Source organism: Meleagris gallopavo, chromosome 9 (genome assembly GCF_905368555.1).
Source record: "Meleagris gallopavo chromosome 9, MGAL_WU_HG_1.1, whole genome shotgun sequence".
NCBI lineage: Eukaryota > Metazoa > Chordata > Aves > Galliformes > Phasianidae > Meleagris > Meleagris gallopavo.
In genome coordinates, this window is record NC_139412.1 from 5,173,138 (window position 1) to 5,200,571 (window position 27,434).

General features: G+C 47.1%; 1 protein-coding gene across 2 annotated transcripts in view; it reads left to right on the forward strand.

The window, feature by feature from the left end:
- PCDH19 (protocadherin 19) overlaps positions 1-27,434 on the forward strand; it is a 52,219-nt gene that overhangs the window by 12,353 nt on the left and 12,432 nt on the right. The window contains exons 3-4 of one of the 2 annotated variants that reach the window (XM_085230664.1): positions 10,585-10,643; positions 13,509-13,681. In XM_085230664.1, coding sequence (XP_085086790.1) covers positions 10,585-10,643; positions 13,509-13,681 — 232 coding nt within the window. The remainder of the gene's footprint in view (positions 1-10,584; positions 10,644-13,508; positions 13,682-27,434) is intronic. The other variant, XM_085230665.1, reaches the window with a different exon arrangement.

A 27,434-nucleotide genomic window follows, 5' to 3' on the forward strand; every position in this document is an offset into this window, starting at 1 on the left:
ATGCCACAGGGCAGGTTTTAAAATTCCTGTGTTGGTGGATTGCATTAACCCATACTAAGTCAGGTATGTAAAATTCCATTAAGCAAAAACCCTCTGGCATTTTCTCACCAACACGAGAGATCTGCAGGCTGTGCTAATGCAGCGTGCGCGCTCATCTATTAGTGCGATGATGGTTTTAAAATAATAACGTTTATCTTTGGCGGCGGACCTACAATAGTGCACGCAGAGTACAATTTTGTGAAAGGCTCTGCAGATGTTGCCTCATTCAATCTGGGTCAAAAGGAGTGCTTAGAATCATAAAGGTTAGAAGGAGATCAAATAATTCTGTGTTTTTATTGCTGAATAATGCACTTGGAAAATATCATTCACCATTATTAGACTAAGTGAGTACAGAAAACACAGGACTCAATAGTCATTTCTCACTATTGGCTGATTTTACTGTTTTTATAATGTAGCTAAATTCCCTGCTATTGATTGCGGCATCGATTATCGATCTGCCAGTCTGAACGTAGCGCTGGTGTGGGCACACGGGAGTGTAACGACTGCAGAATTCTCTGTCTCTTCCTGCGGCGCTCCATGTGCGCAGATGGATGTATTTTGGGAGCTGTCTGTGCTCTGCAGTGATGTATGGGGCCCGGGGGCCCCGTGCCCGGATGATGTAGGAGCTGTGCATGCGCTCAGGTGCGCTGGGCGGTCTGCTGGAAAATAACCAGGCTGGTGCTGCAGCACGGACATTGCTCTTCCAAAGGAACACAAATGAAGAAGACAAAACTGGAGAAGCACCCGGAGTGTGTGTTGTTTTCCATCCATTGAAGTTGCATGAACCCAGCATGCCGACTCCCTGCCCAGCTTCCGGGATCAGATTTACAGCTGGGTGCTCTGCCGTGGACCCACTGCTGGTGGCATTTGGTAATCAGTTCCATGTGGCTGCTGGCACAGACACAGCACGTAGACCTGCGTACCCTGGGAGATGCTCTTCCTACAGTCTGCATGCAGTTCTCTGGTCCTGCCCCTTGCTGTGCAGGTGTCCCTGGTTTGGGGAGAAATAAGGCATTTTGGCTGCCTTAGGGTGAAGCTCTGTGTTTGAAACGGGAAGAGTTTTGGAACCTATTGTAGAGTCATGGAATCATGAAGGTCAGAAAAGACCTCTGAGATCATCTGACCCAATCGTCTGATCCAACCATCTACCCACCTGCACCATGCCCATAACCACGTCCTTCAGTGCCACATCTCCATGGTTCTGGAACACCTCCAGGGACAGTGACCCCAGCACACCTGAAGCAGCCTGTGCCAGAATCTGACCACTCTTTTGGAGGAGTTTTTCCTAATTTCCAACCTGTTCCTCTCTTGTTCTCCGTACTTGGTTGTTGTCAGCATTAGTATGCCATTAACACATGCTCATTAGGAGGAGAATGATGATACCCTGCAGAACATGGGGGAAGCCTTCATTAGGCACTAACATATTGAACCAAGCTGCAGCCTCCGCTTGGGGAAGCTGCTGTTCGGCATCAGGTTTCTGCACCTTCCCTATGATGCTCTGACAAAGCCCCTTGTTTCCCAGCCCTTGTTTTGCTGTGAGTGATGAATGTGGCCAGCCTGGATCCAAACCCCTCAGGGACCTGAAGCGCATCCTCCCCCAAAGGCAGATGGGAGACCGTGGCTTCCTGTGTGCCGACTCCGGGGTTAACGCGATGAAACCCACGCTGAATTTGGAGCTGCTGGGGGAACAGCTTTGCTGCGAACCGAAGTGTCACTTCTGCCTCTTTGCTTTTCACACCACGGTGATGTCGGAAGCGCCTGCCCGGCCTTGCTGCCCGCAGCCACGACCTGCTGCGTGGGGCAGGGTGATGTGATGCTCGTCCTGGAGTGACAGTGTCGCTCCGTCAGTAGGAGCAGTGCCGAGTTCAGGTGGGAGGAGCCTGCTGGAGCAGCGCATATTTAAAGATTAAGACCCTGTTGACGTGCAGATGTCTGTAGCGATAGGTAACAATGAGTGGACAATGAGGACCATATGTGGCTTTTAATCAGAATATATTCTAAATGGGGTGATTTCGTAGATTTCCGCCGTGCCGACAGCTGTCCTCTGCGTCAGCTCCCTGTGATGGTGGTGGCTTTGCCCCCCGGTGCTGCCCACGCCACGCGGACCCGCGGCCGCGCTTCTGGGTGCTGGGTGAGCCGTGTAAGCCCCGTGTGAAATGCATCATTCATAAACTGTTCAGTGCGACCTTTTGTACGGTAGCACTAATTATTATTATCACAGAAGCCCAGTAAACTAGACTAGTAATTATCAGGGATTTATTTGAATGGACAGCTAAGCTATTCTTGGCAAGTTAGTCAAAGCAGTTGTCATGACAGCTACACAAATGTGTCTTATGAATTGGGTTAATTAGGGTAATTAATAACTGTTGTTTTGCCCTTTTTAACAAGGTATTGCCTAGACACTATCAAAAAATAGCAATTGTACCTAGCAGATGTATTCTTCCAGCAGCAGCCTTCAATTCGCAAGACCAAAGCTGTAAACATCTGGCACTTTGGAAGGGAAAGTGCCAAAACCAGGGGGCTCGAGGGTTCCTGGTAATCCCTCTGCTGAGCTGACGGCACGTTGGTCAGCCTCGTTACTGCTGCTGTTGTTGTTATTGCTTTAATTCTGTGCAGATGAATGCTTTTGTGGGTGGAGAGGGCAGCGCGGTGTGCTGTGACCCAGCGGCCGTCGGGGCAGGCTCTAAGTGGCAGGGCTGAATGCTGGGTTTGAAACCATTTGAAATGTCTGTGAGTTATTGCTGTTTTGCTCGTGCCTCATCGGGATGGCTGACTGGTGCCAGATCTCCCGCTCCTCGCTCAGGCACAGCATCTGTTTCTTTCAAAACAAGTGTTTGCTGAATAAATGATTTTGGATTTGTCAGTGCTGATACCGGGTGATCGGAGCAGCCAATGCTGTTAATAATAGAATAGGACTGAAGAGCCTCAAAAGGTGGAGGGGGAAGAAGTCATTCCCATCCCAGGGGCATCCCCTGCATGACACATTTGGGGATGATCGTGCGACTGTGACATCCCGCGGTGTGGGAGGGAGCTGCCAGGAAGGGAGGCAGCACTCTGCATTCCTGTTGTTTCTCAGGCTGTGGTTATAATTAGCAGTGCCACCAGCTGCAAATACAGGTGCTGGGAGACAGCAGGCACAGGTAGCTGGTGGTCACTGGCCACCCTTGGGGCTTGCAGTCACCGTGCCACCAATTCCCATCCCATGCCAGCAGTTCCCATCCTATCCCAGTGGAAGTCCTCATTCCATACCAGCGGTTGCCATTCCGTGCTGGTGGTTCTCCCCATCCTATACCAGCAGTTCCCATCTCATGCCAGCATGCCCATCCCATGCCACCAATCCTCATCCCAGGCTGGTGGCAGTCTCCATCCCATGCTAGCAGTGCCCATCCCATGCCAGTGAATGTCCCCATCCCACACTCACTCCTTTCCTGGAGGATTTGATGCCAGTTATTAGAAATGGCCCAAGCTGACAGATGTGACTCAGGAACATTATGTAAACTTTGTAGGAAAATGACCTGAATCCATGGCTGAAGGCTCTGGCTGGTTCTCCAGCTGCAAAGAGCCTTGTCTATTTTTATCACCCCTGGGCTTTCAAAGCCCTCTTTTAACTAAAGCTTATTTGATAACACACATCTTTTAAAAAGAAAAGAATAAAAAAAAAAAAAAATGAAGGAGGAAAGGGAAAAAAAATCCCTAAGAAAAACACCTCTATGGAGAAGGTATAGTTTTAATGAAGAAATATTTTACACTATTCTTCTACAACCTTAGGGCTAATAGCCTGGAACTGGTACTTTGGCTCCTTAAAAAGCCCAACAAGACAAGCCAATTACGGCCTCTGAAACATTTTTATTTTTAGTTCCTTGTAATAGCAATTCATCCTCGGCTATGGTACATTAACTGGAAGGAACACGAACTAGTAAGGTTTTGGCATCTTTGTAATAACGCACGGGCTGTGTTTACCAGCTGGTTCCTCACATGGGGCGGGTTCCCCCACAGCTGGGACGGATGGGAGATGGGTGACGTGGGCCCAGAGTGGCACGGGGATGGCGATGCTGTCACAGACAGCCCTTGGAGCAGCAGGTTTGCCTCCGTGTCCCCGTGCTGCTGCGCTGCGCTGACGCTTTCCGTATTTTTAACTCGGCTGCAGAGATTTTTTTTTTTGGTTTTCCTTCTGCGGTGACAAATCTGTGATTTCTTCTGTTCCCTGTGAAAGGTACCGCTCTGACCTGCCACTCCAGAGGGTGAATGACAAGCAGTTTTATTTAGCTCTGGCAATGGGAACATTTGAAAAAAGGTTCTTCTGTTATATTTGTTTTCATTCCTAATAGAAGGAGGCAGGCAAAGGACAGTTCTGAAAGGTTTTTTAACAAATCTGTAAGTCATGCCCCATTACCCCAGGGCTGCTGATTAGATCCAGATTGTTTCTTGCACTACTTAAAGAGGGGTGCAGCCCTCGCTGGAAGCTGCATCCATAGATCCATGACACAGCTGCAAGTTGCAGACACAGGTGATGGGAAAGGCCTGCTGGGAGGTGTATGGGTCACCGTGCCCCTGCAGGGTACCAGCTTGCAGCAGAGTGCCCATGGGGGGCATTGACCCCAATCCTTGCTTTTGGGGGATCTCCTCCCCAAAAGGCATTCTGCAGGCAGGGGCTGCTGGCAGCCTGCTGCAGGCTATTAGTTTGCCCTCCCCTACAGATATGCCCACTGTAGGTTCAATGCTTTTCTTTGGGTTCTGCGGTGCTGCTGCGTGGCGGCTGCCCATGGCAGCTCCTGGCTGCGTGGTGGCTGCTGGAGAGCTTTGATGCTGGATGTGCCATGTGAATGGAAGGGGTTTTGTTATTGCCTTTTTGCTCTCCATAACGATGCTGTAGATTTCTGATATGTTGACAAATTCAAACGGGTAATATTATTTGCGGCTTTCAGGAGTGTAATTATGGCTTCATTGTGTGTCGCCGCTCTCAGGATTCAATCTGGGTTTCTAATCCTATACCCTTTTTCAAAATCACATCACTGCAGCTCCTTTCCTCCTGCCTTCGATCCATTTTCTGACCAAAATGAGAAAGCCCGTACTTATTTGGGAGGGGACAGGAGTTCAGAGCGGATTAGTGGGTATGGCAGCGCCGTAATGCAATCCGTTTTGATACTTTTGCTCATTTCTGATGAGCGGGGTGATGCTAGAGGCTGAACTCTCCCAGTGATTTTTCTGCAATGCTTTTTATTTTATCTGGAGAAAATGGAGGCTGGACTCAGTCCCTTCAGCGTTTAATAACGTCCATCAGAACCAAATGCCCTTTATTTAAGCTGCAATAATAATTAGAGGGTTGGTGGTGTTAAGCAGCCATGGAGTCTGGCTCTGAGGAACGTTCATTGTGCCTCATTAAATTTGGAATTAGTACTTAAAAGGTCAGAAATAAATATTCTGTTTATATTTCAGGGATAGTAAATCTAAATAGCTGCTGTGTTTGCACATCCCTGTCTCTGCTTGTTCCTGCTGAACTGAGCAAGGCACCACTCCATTTGGTTTAGGCAGCAATCAGAGTGTCTGCAAAAAAGCCCAACCCAAAAAACCAACCATGGTTTCATTGATCAAGGGCAGGAAAATGATCTGCTGTATTATATCTAATTATAAAACATCAATATCAGATGCTAAATGCACTTACTTTTTCAGAGACGCTGTGTTGCTAGTTTACAGTTTGCAATCTCTTACTTTAGCAGTAAGTCAAGATATAGGAAAATGCCTTCACTGGGAGATGCCAGAGGTCAGATCCTTATCACTTTTTCAGGCTTCCCCAGGTGTCTCCTCTTAAATATCCCTTAACAATAACCAAAAGTGTTCACATTTGGGGTCAGTTGTTTGGGGCTGGTTGTTTGGGCTGTTTTTTTGGAGCCAGTTTTTTGGGAATGATTGGGATTGGTTGTTTGGGCCTGGTTCTTCATTTGGGGCTGGTTGTTTGGGGTCAGTTGTTTGGGGTCAATTGTTTGTTTGGGACTCGTGGTTTGAGGCTGGCTGGTTGGGGCTGGTTGGTTGGGGTTGGTTGGTTAAGGCTGGTTTTTTGATTGAGGCTGCTTGTTTGGGGTTGGTTGGCTGTTTAGAGCCAGTGGTTTGGTGTCAGTTGTTTGTTTGGGGCTGATTGTTTGGGGTTGCTTGTTTAGGGGTGGTTACTTGGGGCTGATTGTTTGAGGCTGGTTGGTTGTTTGGGACAAGTTGATTACTTGGGGCTGGTTTGTTGATGTGGTTTGTTTTGGGTTAGATGGTTGGTTGGGGCTGGTTGTTTGCAGCACTTCTACTGGTGGTGGCTATGAGGCTGTGCTTCGGGTTGTGCCTGTTCCCTGCAGGAAAGAGAATCAGCCCACTTACTTATTTCCCATGGGACAATAAGCAGCTTGCTTACTGATAATGACTTCCAGCCATGGCTGAGCGGGACTTCATTTGACCCATTCCCTCCTTTAAAATTATCCACGTTTCAGAAGTGCAGCTTGAGTGTTCTCATGCAATTTACACATATTCTATATTACCCACAATATATTGTAGGCTGTAAGAATTAAGCATTGGTGAGATTTTCAAGTGGGGAGCAGCAGTTTTATTACATATTGATTGCCTTGCTTGGAGCAGGACTGAAGAGCAAAAGGAGAAGCAGCACGACCTGCCCTGTTTTTCCCATGGGAAGACTGTGTGTGTTTTTTTGAGCAATTTGACATTCCTCTGGTCCTGAATGTGCCCACAGCATGATGATTGGTCAGCAGACCTGTGTTCCTGGTGGCCACGTGCGTCCTGGTAGTGTATTTTGGGAGGATTTGCTCAAACCCCAAACAAGAGATGCACGTTGCAGCCTGGGAGAAAGGTCCACTTTGTTTCCTGGTAATAAAGGGTGACATGCAAGCTTTATTAACAAGGCACGTAGGGAAAAAAAAAAGGCTCAAGGGACAACTCTGAAAAAGTGGCGCTAAATGTGTCATTTTTGTGAAGCCGATTTTCTGAAGGGTTCCTACACGCTTTGGCAGGAGGTTGCAGCAGGTTGGCAATAATTTGTAGAAAGATGGAAATGTTTTCACCCCGAAGTGAGAAGCGGAGATGCAGTGGGTCAGGGGTGTGGGGGGACGGGTGCCCCTTCCTGCGGGTCAGGAAGGATTTGGGGCATCCATGCATTCCTAGTGTACAGGGAGCGATGTGACAGCCTGGAGCTGGGTGCTGGGCAGGGCACACAGCCGCCCCTTTAGAGATGCTCATTTGTATGTTTTCCGCATCGCGGCTAAAACCCAGGAACAACAGGCCCTGAATTATTGAGGTGCGGAGGGACAGCAGCGTAACGCAGCTCTGATTACCCCGTTGTAAAGCTTCGTCCTGCAGCCCCTTTTGGGTCCCAATGTCCGGGTCTGGAAGAGTTGCATTGAAGCTCTGCATCTTCTTTAACAAAAATGCCTTCAACAACAGCTGAAGGGGAAACAAACAAAAAAGAATTTTAAAATGTCCCAGCTGATTGCTTGATTCTGAGCGTGTCTGATGCCGTATTTATATTTGTGTTGCTAAGGCAGCGGTTAGAAGCACTTTCCGAATTGGAGCCGGGCACTCCCCACGGCCCCAAGCACGCCTGCCCACTAAGGGCAAAGCAGTAACATGGTCTGACACCAGAGAGCACAGGCGCCATGTAGATGCTGCTCAGTGCCCCCTCATACCTTAGTATATGGCGTATTCACACAGTGTGGGGTCCATTCTGATGAGCGCTGAGCATCCTTCACGCTGAGCTGAGCAGGAGGTGAGAGTGGGCAGCACTGGGGGTGGCCCTTGACTCAGGCTGAGGACCCTTCCTTTCTCCTTTGATTTTTACTGATCTGATCATTAAGAGAGTGTCAGCTTGTTTGCTTTTACCAAAATAATGAAGAAAATCTGGGCTGGACTCTTGATGCTGTGAGTTATGAAGAGCATGCTGTTTCATCGGCACAACAAGCCTTACCTTGTCCCTCTTTTTTGTGCTTTGACTTTGTTCTTGGGGCCTCATTAAGAGAGGGAGCGTATCCTTTTCCAATTAAAATGTTGACATGTTGTAGACGTTCTCCTTCCCAGTCGTTTTGCCTCTGTTTGTAAATGATTGCACTTTGCAGGATGAACTAGATTTAAATGAAATAAGCTTTGATTGAATAATGCAAACGCCATGAAAAATCTCATTCCCGTTTTATTCTCCCGGTTTTATCCCATAGTCTGCATGGAGATCACTTTGACAGATAATCCCATAACTACCCAGCTACCTCAAAAACCACCTGGAGCACACCTGGCTGCAGTCCCTGTTGCCATATTGCTCCTTGTCCTGCCGGAGATCTGGAAGGGATTTGCATGAGTAGTGCTTCTTTTAGTGATGTGCTGGATTTAAAGCCTGGGGACAGCTAGAGTTAAAGCCTGGGGACAGCTCCTGAGCATGATGAAAGCTCCCCTAGGAAGTGGAGGGGGGAACGTCGCATCTCTGGCATTGCATCTTCATGACTGTGGCGGTGCGGAGCATCTTGAGCAGTGAGTGGGTGATGCAGAGAATCTGCATAGGAAAGGTGTTATTTTAGCCAACCAAACTAATTCGTAAGGACCTGTTCATCAGGCAGTGGTTTTGCTTGGTTCAGGGTTTTGTCTTTTTTGTTGTTGTCAGAAATCAATGACAAAGCTCCCAGGGTTGTTGGTCAGATCTGTCGTGAGGGCTGGAGTTGGGCCGAGGTAGAAGCTGGGCTGGCAGCCTGGTAGAACCACGTGGAGGTGTTTCAGTGGGTTTTGGTGGGGTTTTGGTGATGTTTGGGTGGTGTTTTGGTGGTACCAAGTTGAGCATTACCCACAGGTGGCCCTGGAAGCTCCACTGGAATCCAGTGCTTGGTCCATGTGCCGCCAGTGCATTAAAGCTCTGCAACGCATGGGCATGCATTTTCCTCTCTGCTTTCCCATGGCTGCCTCCCACCCTCCATCACTGCTGGAGATCCCCAAGTTGGCAGCACTGGGACTGATGGGCAGATGCAGGATCAGAAATGTTCTGCAGTGCTTAAATCTTTGCTGCTGCGTGTTTTAAAAATACATGTGTATGCTTCCTGCAGAGACACAGAGCGCTTTAACAATCAAAGTTGTGCTGCAGGAACAAGGATGCAAGAACTGCAGGGACCAGTAGTTTGTGCAGTAAATCTCCTGCGTGACTCTACAGCAGTAATTACTATGTGAAAGTAATAACTGAGCTGTGCTGAGTGCTAGGCCAACTCCCCCGGCTCGCAGATCCTTGCATGTTTCTCTCTGGGAGGCTCCTGTTTGGTAAATTAGATATTGTGCTGTATTTCAGAAAAGGTCACACTTAACCAAGGCTGCCTTTGCTTTATTATCTCAGTACAGCAGTATAACCTCAGCCGGGGTACGATTGGATTTCACTTTTGACTCTGCTGCAGCAGCCCCGCTCCCTGCATCCTGCCGTTGTGATTACGTTAGCAGCAGCCTCTGCTTTCCTTTATTTATTGAGACATTAAAGATGCATGCATTTATTTTTACCATGTTCATAATTGCCATAAAAACAGGCCATAGCATCCCCAGGTGGCTCTTTGGAGGGAAAGCAGCTGCGGGGCTGCCTCGGGCTCTTGCTACCTTCCAGCCACGATCCCACCATGCCATAGCAGCATCCCAACACGTGGCTCCTACCATGACTCCCACCATGTCCCACCACTTCTCCCACCATGTTCCACCATGTTTGTCACCTTGTCCCACCACATCTCCTACCATATCCCATGCTTGTGGCTCTGCGGTCTTATGGCTGGTAGCATCCTGCTGTTCTGGCTTTTTTTTTCAACCTATGTTTTGTTCCATCCCAGCTGTGAAAACTGGGAGCCCAGGTTCTGTAATCTCAGGTTAAAAGACAGCATTTCAGCTGTGGTGTTTGTCAGTGGGCTTTGCCTGCAAATGACAAATCCATAGACTTTTCTTTCACTCTTTCACTCCCTTCCAACTTTTAACCATGCCACCCATTGTCTGCCTTTTTATTAATAACAGAGCCAATGTCTCTGAGTGAAATGATTTGAAACAAAGAAAAGTGCCTGCATTAAATTCTCTGGCAGGGGATTACCTTGCTGGCATTTACATATCCATGTAATAAATATTTTAACATGTTAATTATACACTAATAAGAAAAATACCTTTTGAACTTTCAGTCAAATTGACACACACAGAACCGAGTCCATCAGGGAATTAAAAGCAATTAGTTTTGTAACAGAGCATGGGCACATTTTTCTTCTCTACAAATTGTTCCATGGTCACCAGCCAGCCTGGTTCTTGGTGTAGGGCTTGGAGTCATCATCTGCTGCTGTATGGGTCGGGATTTGGGTTGCACTGGGGTATCTGTGGCTCGGGGGGGGACATGCAAGGTGCTGGTCCCACTGAAGTGGGCAGAGGTTGTGGTGCCAGGCAATGTCCTGGCCTGCTTCAGAGAGACACTGGATATCCCCAATTGGAAGGGACTCTAAGGAACATCGAGCCCAACACCATCTCCAGCAGAAAGCAGCCTGTAACTTCTCCCTTTTCTTTTCCTCCTTCCAGACTGAAAATTACTCCTTTGACTCCAACTACGTGAACAGCAGAGCTCATTTAATAAAAAGGTACGTAGGCTGGTTTGAAAGCGCTTTGGTGTGCCCAGCCAAATCCTGATTATTTAATGTTCTTTCTCACTGCGTTATATGCTACTTGCTTTTTTTAATATGCAAAACGTTTTCAGAGTTATCATTTGATTTTAAAAACAGTATTTACTGCCTATTAAGTCCCATTGCTCTTGGTTTGCAACAAAGGAAAGTCTTTTTTCTTCTGTTTGGTTCCTACACACTGGGAAGTTAAAGCAAGTTAGGTAGAGTGCCGTTACCCTGACAACTTTAAAATTCATGGATTTTATTCTATTTGAATGCACAAGAACAAAATGATAGTTTTGGATGGTGAGTTTTCCTTATTATGTGAGGTGGGGGGGAAAAAAATCTCGTTTGGGGGCAGGTAATTGGGTTTGTGCATGCTCACTGTTTTAGTCTGAATACCAAGGCAAAGCAGCATTTTGCTAGGATTTTCCTTTCAGGGGTAAAAAGCAAATCATCAGTTCAGTTACAACCTAGCAATTTCCCTTGGGTGAATTTAACCATTTGCATACAACCCTGCCTTGTCGGTGTCCTTAGAGAGCCCACCGGTGGCAAAGATGTCACCAATGGACTCATGCCTGTGCTGTCCCAGTTTAACCCCACTGACTTTACCCGGGTTGTATCATCTTCAGGACAGCTCTGAGCAGTAAAAAAAAATCTAATTATCTTCCTGGCTGTGATCCCATTTGTTTACATCTTAAAAATATAAGGACTATGGGAGCTGCAAGCACTTTGTATGAGCAACTTGGGTTCAGCTAGCGAGGGGCAGGGATATTTGCCTGTATTATGTGTGATGTTTAACGATGCTAATGTGATTGTGAGAGGTGGCTTGCCTGCGCCGTGTTGCTCTTTGCAAGGCAGTCCACAGACACCCTGAAAAAAAGCAAATCTATTAATCTTTTCTCGTTCACACCTAACATAAAGGCAAGCAGTGCTCCCTCCTGCCACAGCGGGGTTTGCTCCAGTATTGTTTGGGAAATGCTGCTGCCGCCGCTTCTCCCAGATCTGCACATCCTTTGGAGAAGTGTCAGCCACGGAACCGTGTTGTGTGGCTGCTGCATTATGGTCTGCTTCACTGCAGGGAGATAAATGCGTTGTAATGCAGATTGCTGCACGTTGTGAACAGCAGCGCCGTGTAGGACAGCATTTCCCCTCGCTTTCTACCTTTGTCTTGTATCTTAAGTACAGCGGGTGCCAGCGACGCTGTGCAGACATCTAAGAACAAAAATATTTTCTGTAGCATACTGTGGCATCATTTTCATCCCTTGCCTTTATGAAGATGTTGTAGCTCTTCTATCTCTGGTGAGTGAATCTCCTCCAATCCAGCACTTTAATTAATCTATTTGTACTTTTCCTGTGTTGTCTGCCTGCCTCTTTCACTCACATAAGGCACACACAAATGAACTGTAGATATGTAGTGCTTTCTTAACTTAAAATTCTTTGATGTTGCCTGGAATCAAAGTCAGTGGCTTCAACAGGGACATCTTTATTTAAAAGGTGATGTTTGAAGGTTTACCAATTTATATGTATTTCAGAGCTCCCCCCTCGTGTGCTTTGCAAAGCACCAGTTGGTAGGTGGTCTGCTTGGTTTCCGTGGAGACGCAAAAGGGCTTCACTAAGTAATGAAAATCTGCAGGTCCTCAGTGCTTTGAAGCACAGGCCGCTCCTCACGCCGACATTTCAGCCCAGATCTGCCAGTGAGCAAGTTCAGTACAGCCAGATCTCCCATGGGTACAAGTAGCCCTGGGGGAAGGAGCCAGTGGGGCTTTGCTTTGTGCACCAGGCCCTTCTCAGGTGCTTTTCTGGCAGCCCTCCTTTGGCAAACACTTTCTTTCTTCCTCCTGGCATCTGCCTTTGCTTTCTGTTCATTCCAGCCCGTGCCCACACTCCCAGAAAGTTCCATCCCATGTATCTTGAGATGATCCTGTCTTGCAGTAGCCAGCTGTCTAAGGGTTTAGGGAGTGGCAGGAGGATCATCTGCTGTCTGTGGGCCCAGACTGACAGCTCCTAGCTCTCAGAGGCTCCTGGAGGAAAGCTGGGCCCAGACTGCTGCCAGGAGCTGGGTCACTTGGTTCACATGCACCATGCCCTGTCTGTGTGTCCATGCCAGGGCTCTGTGCTTGTAGTGCTGCTGTTCCACAAGCCAGTGCCTTTGCTTCTGGCTTCCCACAATGCCAAGGACACCTATGTGCAGATCAACCACTCAAAACTCTGTGCTGATGGGAAGGGGACATGATGTTGCAGTCACTCCATCCTGTCCTGGTGACATGCTGGTGTCGGACACCCCAGAGCCACCACTGCTCTCCTGTCTGTGATGATGTGCTCCATGCACTCACATCACATCCAACCCAGGATGCAGGTCTTCCTTTGCTTGGATAGCAGCTTCCTGCCCCACTGGGCCAACCGCCAGGATGGGGGGACATGAGGAATTTGGGACCAGCTCAGCCCCGGTGTCCCTCCTGTATCGACCTTGGCATCTTTGACTGCAGGGGATGTCAGGGAGCTGGGTTGCTGCCAGATCCCCTGAAGTCCCTGTGAACTTGGACCCAGATCCACAGACTTATTGTTAAAAATAGGAAAGAGAATGAGAAGAAATTCGCGCTTCCTGGAAAGCTTTTATTTTAAACCTTTAAGCGATTAGGACTTGGCCTATAACCTAGAAAATTAAAGTTGAGATCCTTTTATCTTTAATTTGAGGTAGCACAATACGAGGAAGCCTAATTGTGGAAACAGCTCATTGGATGTGTGTGCATCCTGGCGGCGGCCCGCCACACACGCGAGCAGCCTGCAATTGGGATGCAGGCCGATGGTGGCTGGCCCAGCTCACTGCCATGTCTCCCCCAGCAGCTCCACGTTCAAGGATCTGGAGGGAAACAGCCTGAAGGACAGTGGCCATGAGGAGAGCGACCAGACTGACAGCGAGCACGACGTGCAGCGCGGCCTCTACTGCGACACGGCTGTCAACGACGTGCTCAACACCAGCGTGCCCTCCATGGGTTCGCAGGGCCCCGAACCAGGTGAGCACTGCCGTGACCCTATATGCCTTAGCATGGGTTAGGGATAAGGCTGTACGACTTTGCTAGATAGGAATTAATCTTCACGCCGTGCCTGTCAGGTAAGCCAGCGGGTGGGATTATCCCATATTTCACCCCGAGCAGCCGGGTGACAGCGCGTGAGATGGGATGAGAGTGGGAATTACCAGCTTCCAGCCTGGGCTTGTGCTTGCAGACAGAGGGCAGCTCCTTCCTGCTCCCCAAAATGGCTCCTCCAAGAGATCAGTGCTGCTAGACATCCATCGCAGCAGAGACCAGCCCTGGTGGGTGAGGGATTTGCATCTCTTCCCCAAAATGTGCATCGTGGTCTCAGCTGTTGTGCGTCCCCACGTGCGCAGTTGGAACATGAAGCCCTGATCTCAACCCTGGTGTTAGCTAGAGGAAAAGAGTCAGAGGAGTTCAGCTGAGCCCAAGCTGTCATTTGTACTTGGACATGAATGTCGCTTTTAATGTCTTACTGATGCAAACATCCTATGCAAACATCCTGTCTTTTTCAATTAAGAAGTATGAATGCGGTTTGGTGCTCCAGCACAGGGAAGCCTCAGGGCGCTTGGCTATATCTTGAGATAAGCTGTAGCTGAGGCTCAAATGGAAGCCCCACTGCTAAAAGACTTAAGGATATGAAAACAAAATGCTGTGATTATGAACTGGTCTTCAGCTGTTTAATTCAATTCATGGTAAACATCATTAAAAGCCTTTGTTTTGCTGTCATAAAAGAGTCAAATGGGGGAGAGAGAGTTCTTGCCATCTGCGCCATGGAATGTTTTATTTTTTTTTTTCCGGAGTGAAGCTGATCGCTGTATTAATTCTCGATAGAGTCTGTTAAATGGCCGTAGTTAACCCTGTAAGACTCTGCGAGCAGAGGAACACAGAGGTCACCTACCCATTCCACATTGCCAGCCACGCTAATTGGAGAGGGATGGCATCCGCAGTGATAATGTATTTCCAGACATCCCTGCTGTGGCCAAAGATGAAAAAAATTAAACATTTATATAACTGTACGGTGGCAGTTTAATTCTCCGAGGACCAGTGCTGTGTCAGAGAATGCAGGCTGATAGCTATCATTTATTATTCTTCTATTACAAAGAAATGCTTTTTCATTTCGATCAGGAGAGGGTTTCCTAAGACGCGTTTGCAGTAAGGGATGACTGTAGAAGCAAAAAATGTTCATAATTGATTCTTGTCCTGCCCAATAGTCTGAACAACATCTGTTAATTTTTTGTCACATTTCTTTAGCAAAAAAAAAAACAATCTCAATGGACTGCAGATAGGGTTTTACAGAGATTACATTTCTGATAAGTCTATGGGCTGTCTCTGTTGCACACCAGGTAACAATGCAGAGAATTTAAAAAGGAGTTGGACGCAGAGCTCATTTGAGAAGTTACAAAGGAAGTAAATTTGGTCCAATCTATTGCAGCAAGAAATCCCTATTGCATGTAAAACACCCACAAAAGAACAAGGGGGGTTTCCAGAAGGAGACTTCCAAAAGCAAACCAGGTGTCCATCCCGCTCCCCAGTCTCATAACTGCATGGCTGCAGGGACAGCCCCAAAGCATCGGCTCTGCATTACCATCTGGCTGGACTTGCAGGCAGGGAGGTGAGCAGTCACTGGCACAGCAGCTGAAGAAAAGGTTAAAGAGAATATTTTCTAAGCTGATTTGTCAAGCAGGGACTGTATAAAATAATCAGGAAAATCAAGGCACTCAGACAGCGGTGATAACAGAGGTTCCCACATAATGAAAGTGATGGTTTCGGCATGATAATTTTTACCCAATTTCAGGTCAGCAATGCAGGGGCGAGAAGGAGGTGCTCAGTATCCAAGGCAGGATCACCAGGATGTGGGCTGCCTGCCTCCCTGAGCATACTGAGGGATGCCTGTCTATAACCCAAAAGAGACATGTCAGGGTTTTCCTGGTCCTAAGCATCCCCTGCCTGGCAGCCCACTGAGATGCCCTGGGCTTGGACCTCTGCTCATAACACCACAAGTCAGTCATCAGGGGGGAACTTTCAGGCTTCATTCAGATAATCTGGGAATCTTTTTATCTGCTCTGTGGGTAATGATGGTTCTGCTGAGGCTGGACACTGGCTGGCACGAATCCTTGCAACTCAGTGACATCTTGATCTGAAGTCTGTTAATGAGGACGGTCTCTGCATGCTGGCGTCGGGGGTCTGGGCAGTTTTCGTTTACTGAGGTGCTGGATTTCCTGCAGAAAGCAGTAGGAATGAGTGAAAACTCCTTTAGTGTTCTTAAAATCAGTCTCTAGAACCGTGGGTTTGAAACCTGGTCTTACAAGAGTTATGGAGTTGAGTGGGGAAAAAATGAAGGTTGGTTTTGTACATTATTATTGATAAGCCAATAATGTTCAGACACAACTGGTTTCCCACTACCACTGGGCTGGAGGGGGCTTCACTGCCTCCATGCCAGTCTCTCTGGCAGGAACCCTTTCTCTTCCTTTTGGAAATGACCTAGATTTCCAGAAAAATGGCAATCTGTCGTGTAAAGGGTGCCGAGCTTAAGTGGGCAGCAGCAGGTCATCAGAAATAGCGCCTGGAGCTCAGCCACATCGCCTGGTTTGGAAGTAGGACTTGTGCCCAGTCCCTCTTTACCTCAGGATCTTAATTATTGATTATAAATTCATCAGTTGAAAAGATTGCTTTAATTGCTCTAATATGTACCCAATTTGGAGTTCATTATTGCTCGGGATTGTTTTCCTTCCCCTGCTAATTGATACCAAATGGGACATTCAGGAATGTGGGCACTGGGCGCTGCTCCACCTTCCACAATTGCTTGGCTGTTGGTTAATTGTTTGTTTATTTGTGGAGGTGTTTATACACACTTTTTTGTAACGTTACCCTCAGCTGAACTTTGCAATAGATTTGTATGAAAAGATTTGGAAGCGTCTGCTGGATGTCAGCGAGGTTTCATGTTGGCTGGAGAAGGCTGCTGGAGCGTGTGGAGAAATTCTGGGGTGCCCTTTGTATCTTGGCCAATTTCACAGCAGTACGTACTGGATTTCCTCCAAGGCCAATCCAGGAGGACTCAGCGAGTCCCGGTGCAGGAATTGCTGCGTGGTGATAACGGTGCCTCCGTGGGCAGAGGTGGGGGACGTGGGAGTCTGGGTTTGAAGCTCCTGCTGCCTGTTCCTGCCAGTGATGTGGGGAAATCTCAGTATGCAACATTCTCCAGCACCACAGAGCATCGTGGTGCTTTTCCCGTAAGTGGCAGCACGGACCAGATGTTTCACAGGGTAATTGAAAATTCCATTTTATCAGAAAGCATTTGCTGTCAAAAAGTTTTATCTTTACTTCAACAAAGAGGTTGATTAGATCCCTCAGGACCTGAATTAGCATCTTTGAGGCTAGATAGTCTGTTTTGTGATTCAGGTAGTTATTCCTCCCTTGGTTTTGCTCATACTGGGACTTTTTTTTTTAATGCCTTTGCCCTCTTCCAAACATTTCGTTTGTGCAAGTTTGGCTTGTTTTCTTTGTGTGGAAGTGTACAGTCACATAGATCTGCTTAAATCTTTTCTACCGCCTTTTTCACCTTGCCTTGAGCCAGAACCATGCTTGTGCTCTATAAGTCATAGATGCTCTTGCCAGTGTACAAATCAGAAAGGAGCTGTTTCAAATGTGTGTTTATAACGTTACAAGCAACAGATTTCAAACTTATCTTAATTCCCATTCTTGGCCAGTATTTTTATCATTAATTGTGAAAATCATTGACCCAGTGAAGCAGCGATTCACTGCTTAAGATAAAAATAGAATCCAAGGGAAAATGCAGAAATGATAAACACACACACTAATCATAAAAAGGCAGTGTTAGAAGTAGTCACCACAGCCATAAGAAAAGAGAAAAGCTTTAAAATCAAAGTTTGGGGGTTTTTAAGCAATGCTTTATGTCGGTAATGTGTCTCTTCAGAGAATTGCTTCTAAAAGCATCACTTTCATTCTTCTGGTGCCAGATCAGCAGTAAAGGTTGGCATGAAATGTCAAAGTAAAGACCTGATCCTGCATACATTTACACATTTGAGTAACTTTGCTCACAAAGGTAGTTTAATTGTGTCTGGGTCTGATAAACTCCAGCAAGATGAAGGGTTCTTTGAGTAGAAATGGGTTATATTTAATGCTTATGTTAAGTCTTCTTTATGCTATCGCATAGTATTGAAGTAGGCTTGAATGTAAAGGAGAGCTGGGCACTTGATATTCACTGAAACTTTTCATGCTGGTTTCATCCCTAATTATTCAGATACATTGTCATTTAGTGGATCAGGTTTTATCTAGAATATTCCAATTGGTTCTCATGCTCATCTCCATAGTATCTGGTGCATTTCAGCCGTGAACTGAGAACATGGCTAATGGTATTAACTGTAGGCAAACACAGTTATTAGAAACTGCTGATTTTGAAATTAATTTCCAGCAATCATTCCACCGTCAACTCCCTTTTATTCTGCAGAAGGCAAAAGAGCTCTATGAAGATGAAGACCCAGGTGACCTATTTTAGGGCTTTGGCAGTTGAGAGTAGGGCTGCTTTCCTCTGGAAGTTTATAAAAATTTATAACATACCTATTTCCTTATATTCATATACGCAGCACAAGACGTGCAGTATACCATTCCTATGTGAGTGACAGCACATCCCTTAAGATGGATAAACGCTGTAAGCTTTCTTTACAGGACAACGCCTGTTATTACAGCATTTCTGATTTCTGTATTATTGCATAGATCTTCAGTGTAACAGACTAAGTAAGCTCCGTGGTGCTCCTACAATGGCCAGCATGGAAGGAGCAGTCAGCTTTTCAAAATACTTTGAAACCCCTGAGAAGGATTTTTATGGAAAGTGGTAAGCTGGGCTTTAGGATAACAAAAGGAGATGATTGTCTTACGAGCCCTATGCTTTTCAGTGATTGCCTGTTGAGCATCTCAGTCTGCTTTGGCAAAAGCCTTGCAAAAGCAGAGGAGCTGGGGCAACTGGTGGTTGCTGATCCTTGGGAGCCGGGCATTGGCTTGGATTGGTCCACCGATGGGCTCCACTGCCTCTACCACCACGTTGTAAGGTCCCTTGCAGCCCACACTGTTCTGTGGTTGTGCAGGGCAGCTGTCACTCAAGGGATTTAACCTGTGCATTGAATGCGTGGCAGGCACAATGGCTCCATGTATTGCTTCTTCTCTAGGCCCATAGCTCCGTAGATTTTCAGTTTGTCTGAGTGTGGCATAGAGGAGTCCTCTCTGGACATTGGTGGTGGGGCAGGGCTGACACTGAAGTCATGTCCATGGAAACAAATGAAAGACAATCCCCTTTGTACAGCAACAGAACTAAATAGCAAACAGATGTGCAACCTCCTTTGTTCACATAGGAAATGTTATCTTATATCCTACGCTCCTGGCACTCTTTCTTCAGCTTTTAGGTTCATTCCTTTAAAGATGATTCTTGCAACGCCTCCATCGCTGCAGTTTCTCAGCCAGGGTCACACAAGTTATAACCTTTAGATGCTTGAGTCCTTTCTGTGTAAGCACAGCAAATACTCAGCAGATGTGAACATTTTGGCAACTTAGAGAAGAAAATTAAAACTTGGATCTGCGCCCTGTTGTGTAGGTTTGTAATGGATGAACAATCAATCCAGGAAGTTGGAGTGTTTCTTGGTTTTTTTTGTCTTTTTTAATGAGATTTTGTCCTATTTAGTTATTGCTCACTCATATTTTTGCTGGGTGACTGGAGAACAATTTGTAGGAGATATGAAGGACTGATGCTTCTGATAGTTTCAACTTTGTGGGCGCTTGGTTGTGTTAAGCACTCCAAAACTCAGGTCTGGACCAAGGGTTCAGCTGAAGGACGAGGCAGTGCTAACCTGCTTCTCTGACTCTCCCGGCGCATTCTATTCCAAAACCACCACACAATACTTAGATATTCAAATATTTTAAGATAAATAAACAAGTCAGTGAAGCTTGCAGCTTCCTTTTCCCCTATAAACAAGCCAAAAAAAGCTCCTGTAGGCTTTTTTTTTTTTTTTTTTCCTTTGGCAGTGACTTCTAAGGAAATCATTAACTCCTTCTGACTCACAGCAGTTATGGTTAGTAATGGTCGAGGGAATGGCCATCACATTTAACAGTGAGGAAGGTATATGAATGAAAACCAACCTTATGCTAACGCAGCAAGTGAGCACTTCCCCATCTCCTCCTGTAATCAATCTACATTGTTAATGACTCTGAAAACAGACTGAACTGCTGGGGCTGGCACCGGGAAACTTGCATTACAAACTAACCATCTCTTATTAACCTTTTGGTGTTTCCCTCACAACACTAATTACAGCCAAATAGAACTACTGTTTGTGAAATTCTTAAGTTAAAACACGACATTCAGAGAAAATATGGTGAAATCCAAAGCTCCTGTTTGCTTGGCCTTTCTTTTTAATTATGATGGAGGATGGCTGTTACTTGTTTAACAGAGGCTTACATGATTAATGCCGTAATGTTACTGTAATTAAAACAGCAAAAAAGATGTGATTGGAGTCTGTATAATTTACAGACATCTCCACATTCTGGTGGCAGAGCAGCTCTAAGTGTTGCAAAGAGGAATCATAAAAATTTATTCTAATTAAAATTGCCAGATTGACTAAACAACAGGTGACTTATGTAACTCCAGCGACTTGCTCTTTGGGTGAGAAATCATCTGAAATCAGTGAATTATACAGAGCTGTCTATTATTCTAGTAAATGGGAAAGTGTGTGCTTACCATGGCAACCTGCATCAATTTTGCTGCCGCTGGAAAATACAGGGCCCTTTATTAAAGGAATAATCACTGCAAACAGTGCGCTGACCCTCGGCCTCCGCAGGCTGTCGGTACACGGCATCGCGTTAGCGCGGATCGTTACAGGTCGCAAGCAATTGCTATCAAATTAAATAACTCCTGGTGTATCACAACAGGAAGGGGTGACGTGGGCAGAGCGCCGTTCCTTGCCCCCCCATTTGGGCTCACAGATGGTGAGGATGTCCCCACTCCTTCCCCCACAAGGCTGTAGGCTTTTCCAGCAGCGCCCTCAAGCTGTCCCCACACGTTGGCCAGGGGATGAGGAACTGAGGTGTGAGGTTTGGGGCCACCACACTGCTGGCTCCCTTTGGGATGAGCTGGGTAGCTATTCTTTCCCCCACTACTGGCAGAATCACTGCAAATAACTTTATATGTGCCATAAGGAGAAGTCACAGTCCTCTCTTCATTTGGACCACTTATTTACAACAGCATCATGTACAGAGTGCCTTAGCGAAGGGGCCCACTGTTTTCTGGCAGGAGGTGTACATGGTGAGTGTCTGAAGTGCTCTGCTGCCAGCAGATTACGACTGAAGGGAGGCATAGCACAGGGTTTGTATGCAGGTTGTTTTACTAAGTGATCTATGTAATAATGTATAAGTCAAAACTCGGTAATAATTGGCACCAAACAGCCAAGAGAACTTGCAGCTTTTATCCGTCTTAAGGGAAGTGCTGCCACTCAAAGCTCTTCAGTGCTATATTTTATTTCTTATACAGCATAGATGAATGTAAGTGAGTAGATATTTTTTAAATAGGTCACAGAATTATTAAAAAGTTTTGCAGCTTTTCTTTGCTGCAGATGTGCAGTGTGCTGGGAACGGAGCCCGGCCAGGCCCTGGCTGGTGCTGCATTGCCTTCTCTTTTGTATCTGCGTCTACAACAGAAGTCCTTTGTAGCAAATATATTGTTGGTGTATAAGAGCCACAATGTATGTAATCACAGTGAGCATTATGTGGCCCTATTTTTGCTGAGTATCCGTAATAGCGATGATAAACGTCCCTGCTCCCACCATCAATTCTGTTAGTGTTTCTATTTTTTCAGTAGAAGTCTTTATTTTTGTTCCATTTTCCTTATTTTCACCCTCTTTCAAGTGTGGAGAATCACTGGCTTTGTAACCAGCTTCATTAGCTGCTTGCACATTGTGTTTCATTACCGGTGCCTGTGGATGGCTCCGAGTGCTAGCACACAGCAGCGGGTGACCGACTGCCACTGCTGTGTCACTTCACGTTCGGGCAGAGGTGGTCGTGCTCGGAGTGTGGAGGAGAAGTCAGGTCAGGGCAGGTTGAGCCCCAGCGCTGGGGTTGTCAATAGGAGAAAACTGGAGTGTGTGGAAAGGCTGGCTGTAGCGAAGGCAGGGCTTTATCCTGGAGGATATCCTGGGTTAAAGTGGGTCCCTGTAGAAAAAGGAGAAAATTGAACCAAAAAAAAAGATGAAAAAAAGCCCCGTCTGAATTGAAGCGATAGGAAATGAAAATTGCTGAGATATACTGTCATGTGGGTAGTGGTGCTACCAACCTTGTGCTGCAGTAATTACCTCTATGCATGCAATTTGTGCTCGGCTACGAATGATTTCCCACATCATCCGGTGCCCAGGCTATATTCAATCAGTCCCAGCTGGAGAAAACTATCTTGGATCATTTTGTGAGATTTCACCACAGATGCTACCTTGCATCTTACGGAAGCACTGGGAACTGGAAGCCACAAAACGTCCCTGGCACCCATGTGGGGACGTCTCAGGAGGCTGCCTGCAGCCAGGAGGGCTGGGATGGATGGAGGCAGCTCCTTTGGCAGGGTGCTGGGGATCACAGCAAGCAGCCCCGGCCCATCTGAGGGAGTGGGCTTTGCTCTGCTGAGTGCATGATGAAGAGAGCAGGTATTGTTCTTGCACTGTTAAAAGTGGTAGACGAAGGAGGGTGAGGAGCACTGGTTGGAGTTTTTGTGAGAAGCCTAATGGAGTAGGTGTCTGCACTGATCGCAGACCAAAATAGGTCTGGCACTTGGTTCTTCTGGCTGCTTTGGAAATGTCACCTTCATTAAAGACGTACAGACTTCTCTAAAGATTCATGAGTCCTACTGCAAATCGTACTTGTTGGCTGCAGCACATAAAAGGTCTGTGCTTTGTATATTAAGGCACCTTCTTAAATGTCTTAAAAATCTGTCCTTTTCCTCTGATATGTCCTGCCTGGCTCTCCAGGGCATGCCAGCCCGGTTCTGCATTTGGTACGGCTCAGAGAGATGCTACAAGGGGCATTGACAGTTTGGGAATTTGGGAATCTGAAGCCAAAGCATGCAGAGCAGTAAATCAGGAAAGGTCAGAGCCAGAAGTGTTATTGGAAGCAGTAGGTACATTAGTGGAATATATAAATAGCTCTGGGGAGTGTGTGGCACACCCAGGTGGGCCACTAGGTATATTTATGCTGCACTTCCATTTGTTTCCTGTTTTTCACTGCGAGTTTACCAGCTATTTGTGCTGCTGACATTGCTTTTCAGCAGCATGTTTCAGAAGCCATGTCTTGCTGATGCCCCTGTCTGCCCGTCCTTGCCATTCTGTTGCAGCCATCCAGGCAGCGCAGGGCTGCAGCTGCCCTGTGACACTCGCCGCTTCATTTCCATGCTCTGCATCTGTTCTGACGTGCAGTGCTTTTGCAGCCACTCTCTGACGAGTTTTGGTCCCTCAGATGCATTGATTTACAGACCTTTCCTCTGCAATACAGCTTCTCTTGATGACAGTCCATGAAACACATGATAACTCAGCAGCCTAAATTATTCAAGGAGATTGAATGTGTTTGGCTTGTTCCAAACTTTTGTTTCCTTTCAGGGCTGTCAGTAGAACAGGTAATCGTGATGCTTGTATCAAACTCATTCGAGTGCCAGGGAGACACAAACAGCTCGAGTACAACCCGTGTTTTACCTCACTCATCACTTATTTCCTCCTCGAGCCGTTCTTTTCCTGTGCACTTTTGTGCCTTATAAAAATGTTTATCTTACATTTACAGTGTTGTTATCCTAGGAAATGATTTTGTGGTGGAAATATCCCTGTAAAATTCAAAGAAAACTCTGTGTCTGTTCCACTCTTCAGCCACGTGTCCTTTGTGGAAGTGTATTCACTCACGCACACATCACTCATGCAAATATTTAGATGAAGTAGTCATCACAGTAGGATCCAGGAACCTCACGTTAATGAAGATGTGTAATTAAAATGAACAATTCCACCTGCAATTCCCTCATCACCTGACCTCTGCCTCGTCAGCCTTCCTCCTTTGTTGCTTGGTAGATATGCCCAATTAATTCACTCTAAGCTCCACACAGAAGTGCTTTGCAGAGCTCACTGAGCTCCAGCAGTCACAAGAAGAGGAGGTGCTTTGTCTGTGCAGAAATGTCCCCTTGCTTTCTGGGGCCCTTCTGCATCTGCAGTGGTCACAGAAACTTCTGGAGAGAGCTGTAGGCATGGATTTCTACTCTTCAAACACATACATTTGGTTCCTATTTCAAATGGAGCTTTAGGAGCTGACTCAAAGCCTGCTAAATCCAGTGGGATGCTTTAAGCTGGTGCTGGTGGGCTCGAATTAGGATCCGAGAGAGATGGCAGCCTCAGGGAGATGCTCTGAGACATTGCTCATTGCTTGAGACATTGGTCATCTCAGCTGTAAGCCAAAGAGGGGAGGGGGTGTTTGCTGCTCTCTAATTTAGCAAATATGGCACACCCACTGCTGGAGGGTGGAGGTTTGCCTCAGAAAATTCTAGCTGCAAATGAGACGCGTGATTTTAGGAATTAGAATAATTACCCCCCAGAACAGGCTCCCAAGAGATGTGATATATTCTGTATCACTTAGAGTCTTTAAATCACATTTGCATGTTTTTCCTAAAAGCGTGCCTCGTCACTCAAAGTGAAGGGCTGTGCTTGAGACAGGCGCTGTGACAAAGCTGCCATCCCAGAGCAGGGCGTGCAGTCCCCGTGATCCATGTAGATCCAGTTGTGTGGGTCCATGGAGGAGTCCTAGCACATCTTCCAGGAGGACAGCTCGTGGAGCTGCAATGTGCAGGGCTGAGCAAGAAACCTCACTGGGGCTGACTCAGGAGCAAATTCCCCCAGCCAAGATCTGCCTTCCTTTTCCAAACACATGCTGACAGCTGAGCAATCCTGGCTGTATCAGTATTTCCAGGACCTTCCCTCCCACCACTCCCTAAATGATGAGAGTGTTTTTTTAAGACTTCATTTCCCAGACTTTCCCTTTTATCTCTCCAAGCAGCAAGTAAATGAGCAGCCCTTTAGTTTTTAGTTACTGCTTCTGCACTTGGTGAGCTATCAGAGGCTGTTGACAACGACTTCTCTCTTTTCCGTGCTCCTGCCTGCAGGATTTGGGGAGATAATTCATTTGGACCTGGTGCATTGTCAACTTTCAGCAGGTGTAATTGCCTAATGATCAGTGCTGATGCTGTTGTTAAGCCTGTTAAAACTTTGTCCTGCTGAACAGCCAGACTGCGGCTGTCTCAACGCCTTGTGCCTGCTGTGTCAGCTGGGGCTCGCTTTGATGCTCCCTCTCTGTCCCCAGCTTGGATTGCTCCTTTCCACTTCACCTCAGAGGGGATGTGGCAGCATGCTAAGCTGTCTGGGGGAACTGGGCCAGAAAGTACAAAGAATTGGAGAAGAGGAGAACCAGGTGCTCCCCCAGGAGAAGTCGCTACCCCTGTGCCCAAGCTGATGGTGAGATGGCACTGAGTGAGGATGGGGCTGTCACCCACCCTCAGACATGAAGGAGCTCATAGGGGGAAGCTAGCACTAGTGCTGTGCTGCTTCTTGGTGACCTCGGTGCCACTTCTGCTCTTCTCTCTCTCTCGGATGCCTTTTCTGTCTTTGTTATCTCCGTTAGAGCTCTCATTGGCCACTTCACTTCTTTGCTATACATCCAAGGTGCCCAACTGGCTGCTGCCATCTCCTGAAGCTCCCGTTGCCCGTCCCCGCCTCTACTAAGGCTTCTCCTTACTTAATGGCACATGGTGAGCATTAGAGCATTACCATCCCTTTTCCAAGAACAGTCTCCATCCACTCTTCTCTCGTCCCCCAGTGTCTCATCCAATTTAATTAATTATACTTAGTATATTACGCATCCTGTCAAAGTTTTTCCTTTCCGAGGTTTAATGGTTTTTTAATTCTAATGCATGCTGCATGTGTAAGTGTTTTAGAAGCGAGCAGAGCACGCAGCGGCAGCGAGGCGGCATTACATCTGCGTGCTGCAGACAGCGAGCAAACACGAGGGTGGGTCCCGGTAGGGAGGCTCCAGCAGAATGACTGCAGGACTACAGCGTGCCTGCAACTCACTCTCCCGTTGTGCTCGGAGGGAAGAGCAGCCCCATTCCCACTGCGGAGGGACAAACTGGGATCAGATCTACCGAACTGCAGCTCTATGCCGACACCGAGCTGTTGCAGCCCCGTGGTGAGCTCAGAGGTGAGGAGCTGGACTCCTCGCCTTTCACTCACTCTGTCTAAACGCTCCCAATTACCGCCGTCATTTCAGCCTTGCTTTGTTCTTTTGCAGGAGGATGTGATGGGGAGTACACTAATCAGGGAGCGACAGTTGGGGCTTGTACCTATCGTTCTTTATTTCCCAGTGACAGTTAAAAGGTTTGGTCAGTGAAGTGGCTCAGTAGAAGTGACTTTGCGGGGCCGTACATTTACTAGCTTTTGGTATTTCCAGATAAAACCTGCTCAGACTAAGAGAGTTGTGACGTTTTTTTTCCACCCGTCAGTATTGAAAACCACTTTGGTTTTGAAACTTCATCTGGGCTCTGTGTCACATCGTCACTGGGAGTAACTGTGCTGCGGTGTGGTTCTGCTGACAGCCCTACACGCTGGGGCCAGGAGTGGATGCAGCACAGTAGGTATACCTGGGAGCATGGAATGTTGTGAGATCAGTTCCCTTGAGGCTGCAGGGGCAGAACAAGAGCCAGAAGCTCACCCTGTTTCTGGATTGCCTAGTGATGCCCAGCCCCACTCAGTCTGGAGCACTCAAAGTTTGCCGGTGTGCTTGAGATGTGGGTGCAGGCAGAGGGAAGGGAGAGCATTCCAAGAACAGAGCAGGGCCAGCTCAGCCTCAGCCCACCACATCACCTTTAGTTGTCCCAGCCACCTGTCAGTGGGAGAGGGGGAGCTCAACAGGGAGGATGTTTATTCTCCCAAATTCAAGTCAGGAAAGAAAGGAGGAAATATTAAAATATGTAGTTCCAGCATAAGAGCAGTGCTGGGACATGTGCGTGCAGCACAAAGCTCTTGTGTTATGCAGCAAACACACCGTGGAGCCAGCTGCTTTCCTTGGAATACATACACAGGTGATGAAAATACCATTATTTTCCATTCCTGCAGTTCAACTGCCTCCCCAGTTCACAGCTCAAGGCAAACCAGGTTTGTTTTCACTATCACCCACACGGATGTGGGGCTGATGGAGCAGGAGCCCACCTGCGTTGCTAGAAATTGAGCTTGGTCATGGCTTGCAGGCAGCGTAATTTCCCCAGACTTGTAAGGAGGTTTTGGATTTGGCTGTTGACCTTATGATAGTTTTAGATGCACATTTGTGGGCACTGCCGGATGCTGGACCATTTAGAGTTGCTTTTGTAGAACCACCCCCGGGGCCCTCCTGGTTGCCATTGGTCACCTTTGGGATTTTCTGGTGCATCCACAAACCTCGTGCAGCATCCAGTCATGGGCTGTCCCTGTACTCAGACAAAGGATCCAGCAGCACGGAAAAGCTGCTTGCTGGTCAGAAAAAACAAATAGTTAAACACCAGGGAGGGGATAATGCTGAGCTCCAGCGTGGAAGAGCGAGAGGTCAAAGTCATGATGAGAAGTGGCCAGGAACCAACGCTTTTGGTTTAAAAAAAATAAATTCCCTTACTTGCTCAACAGTGGGGAACGCCCCAACT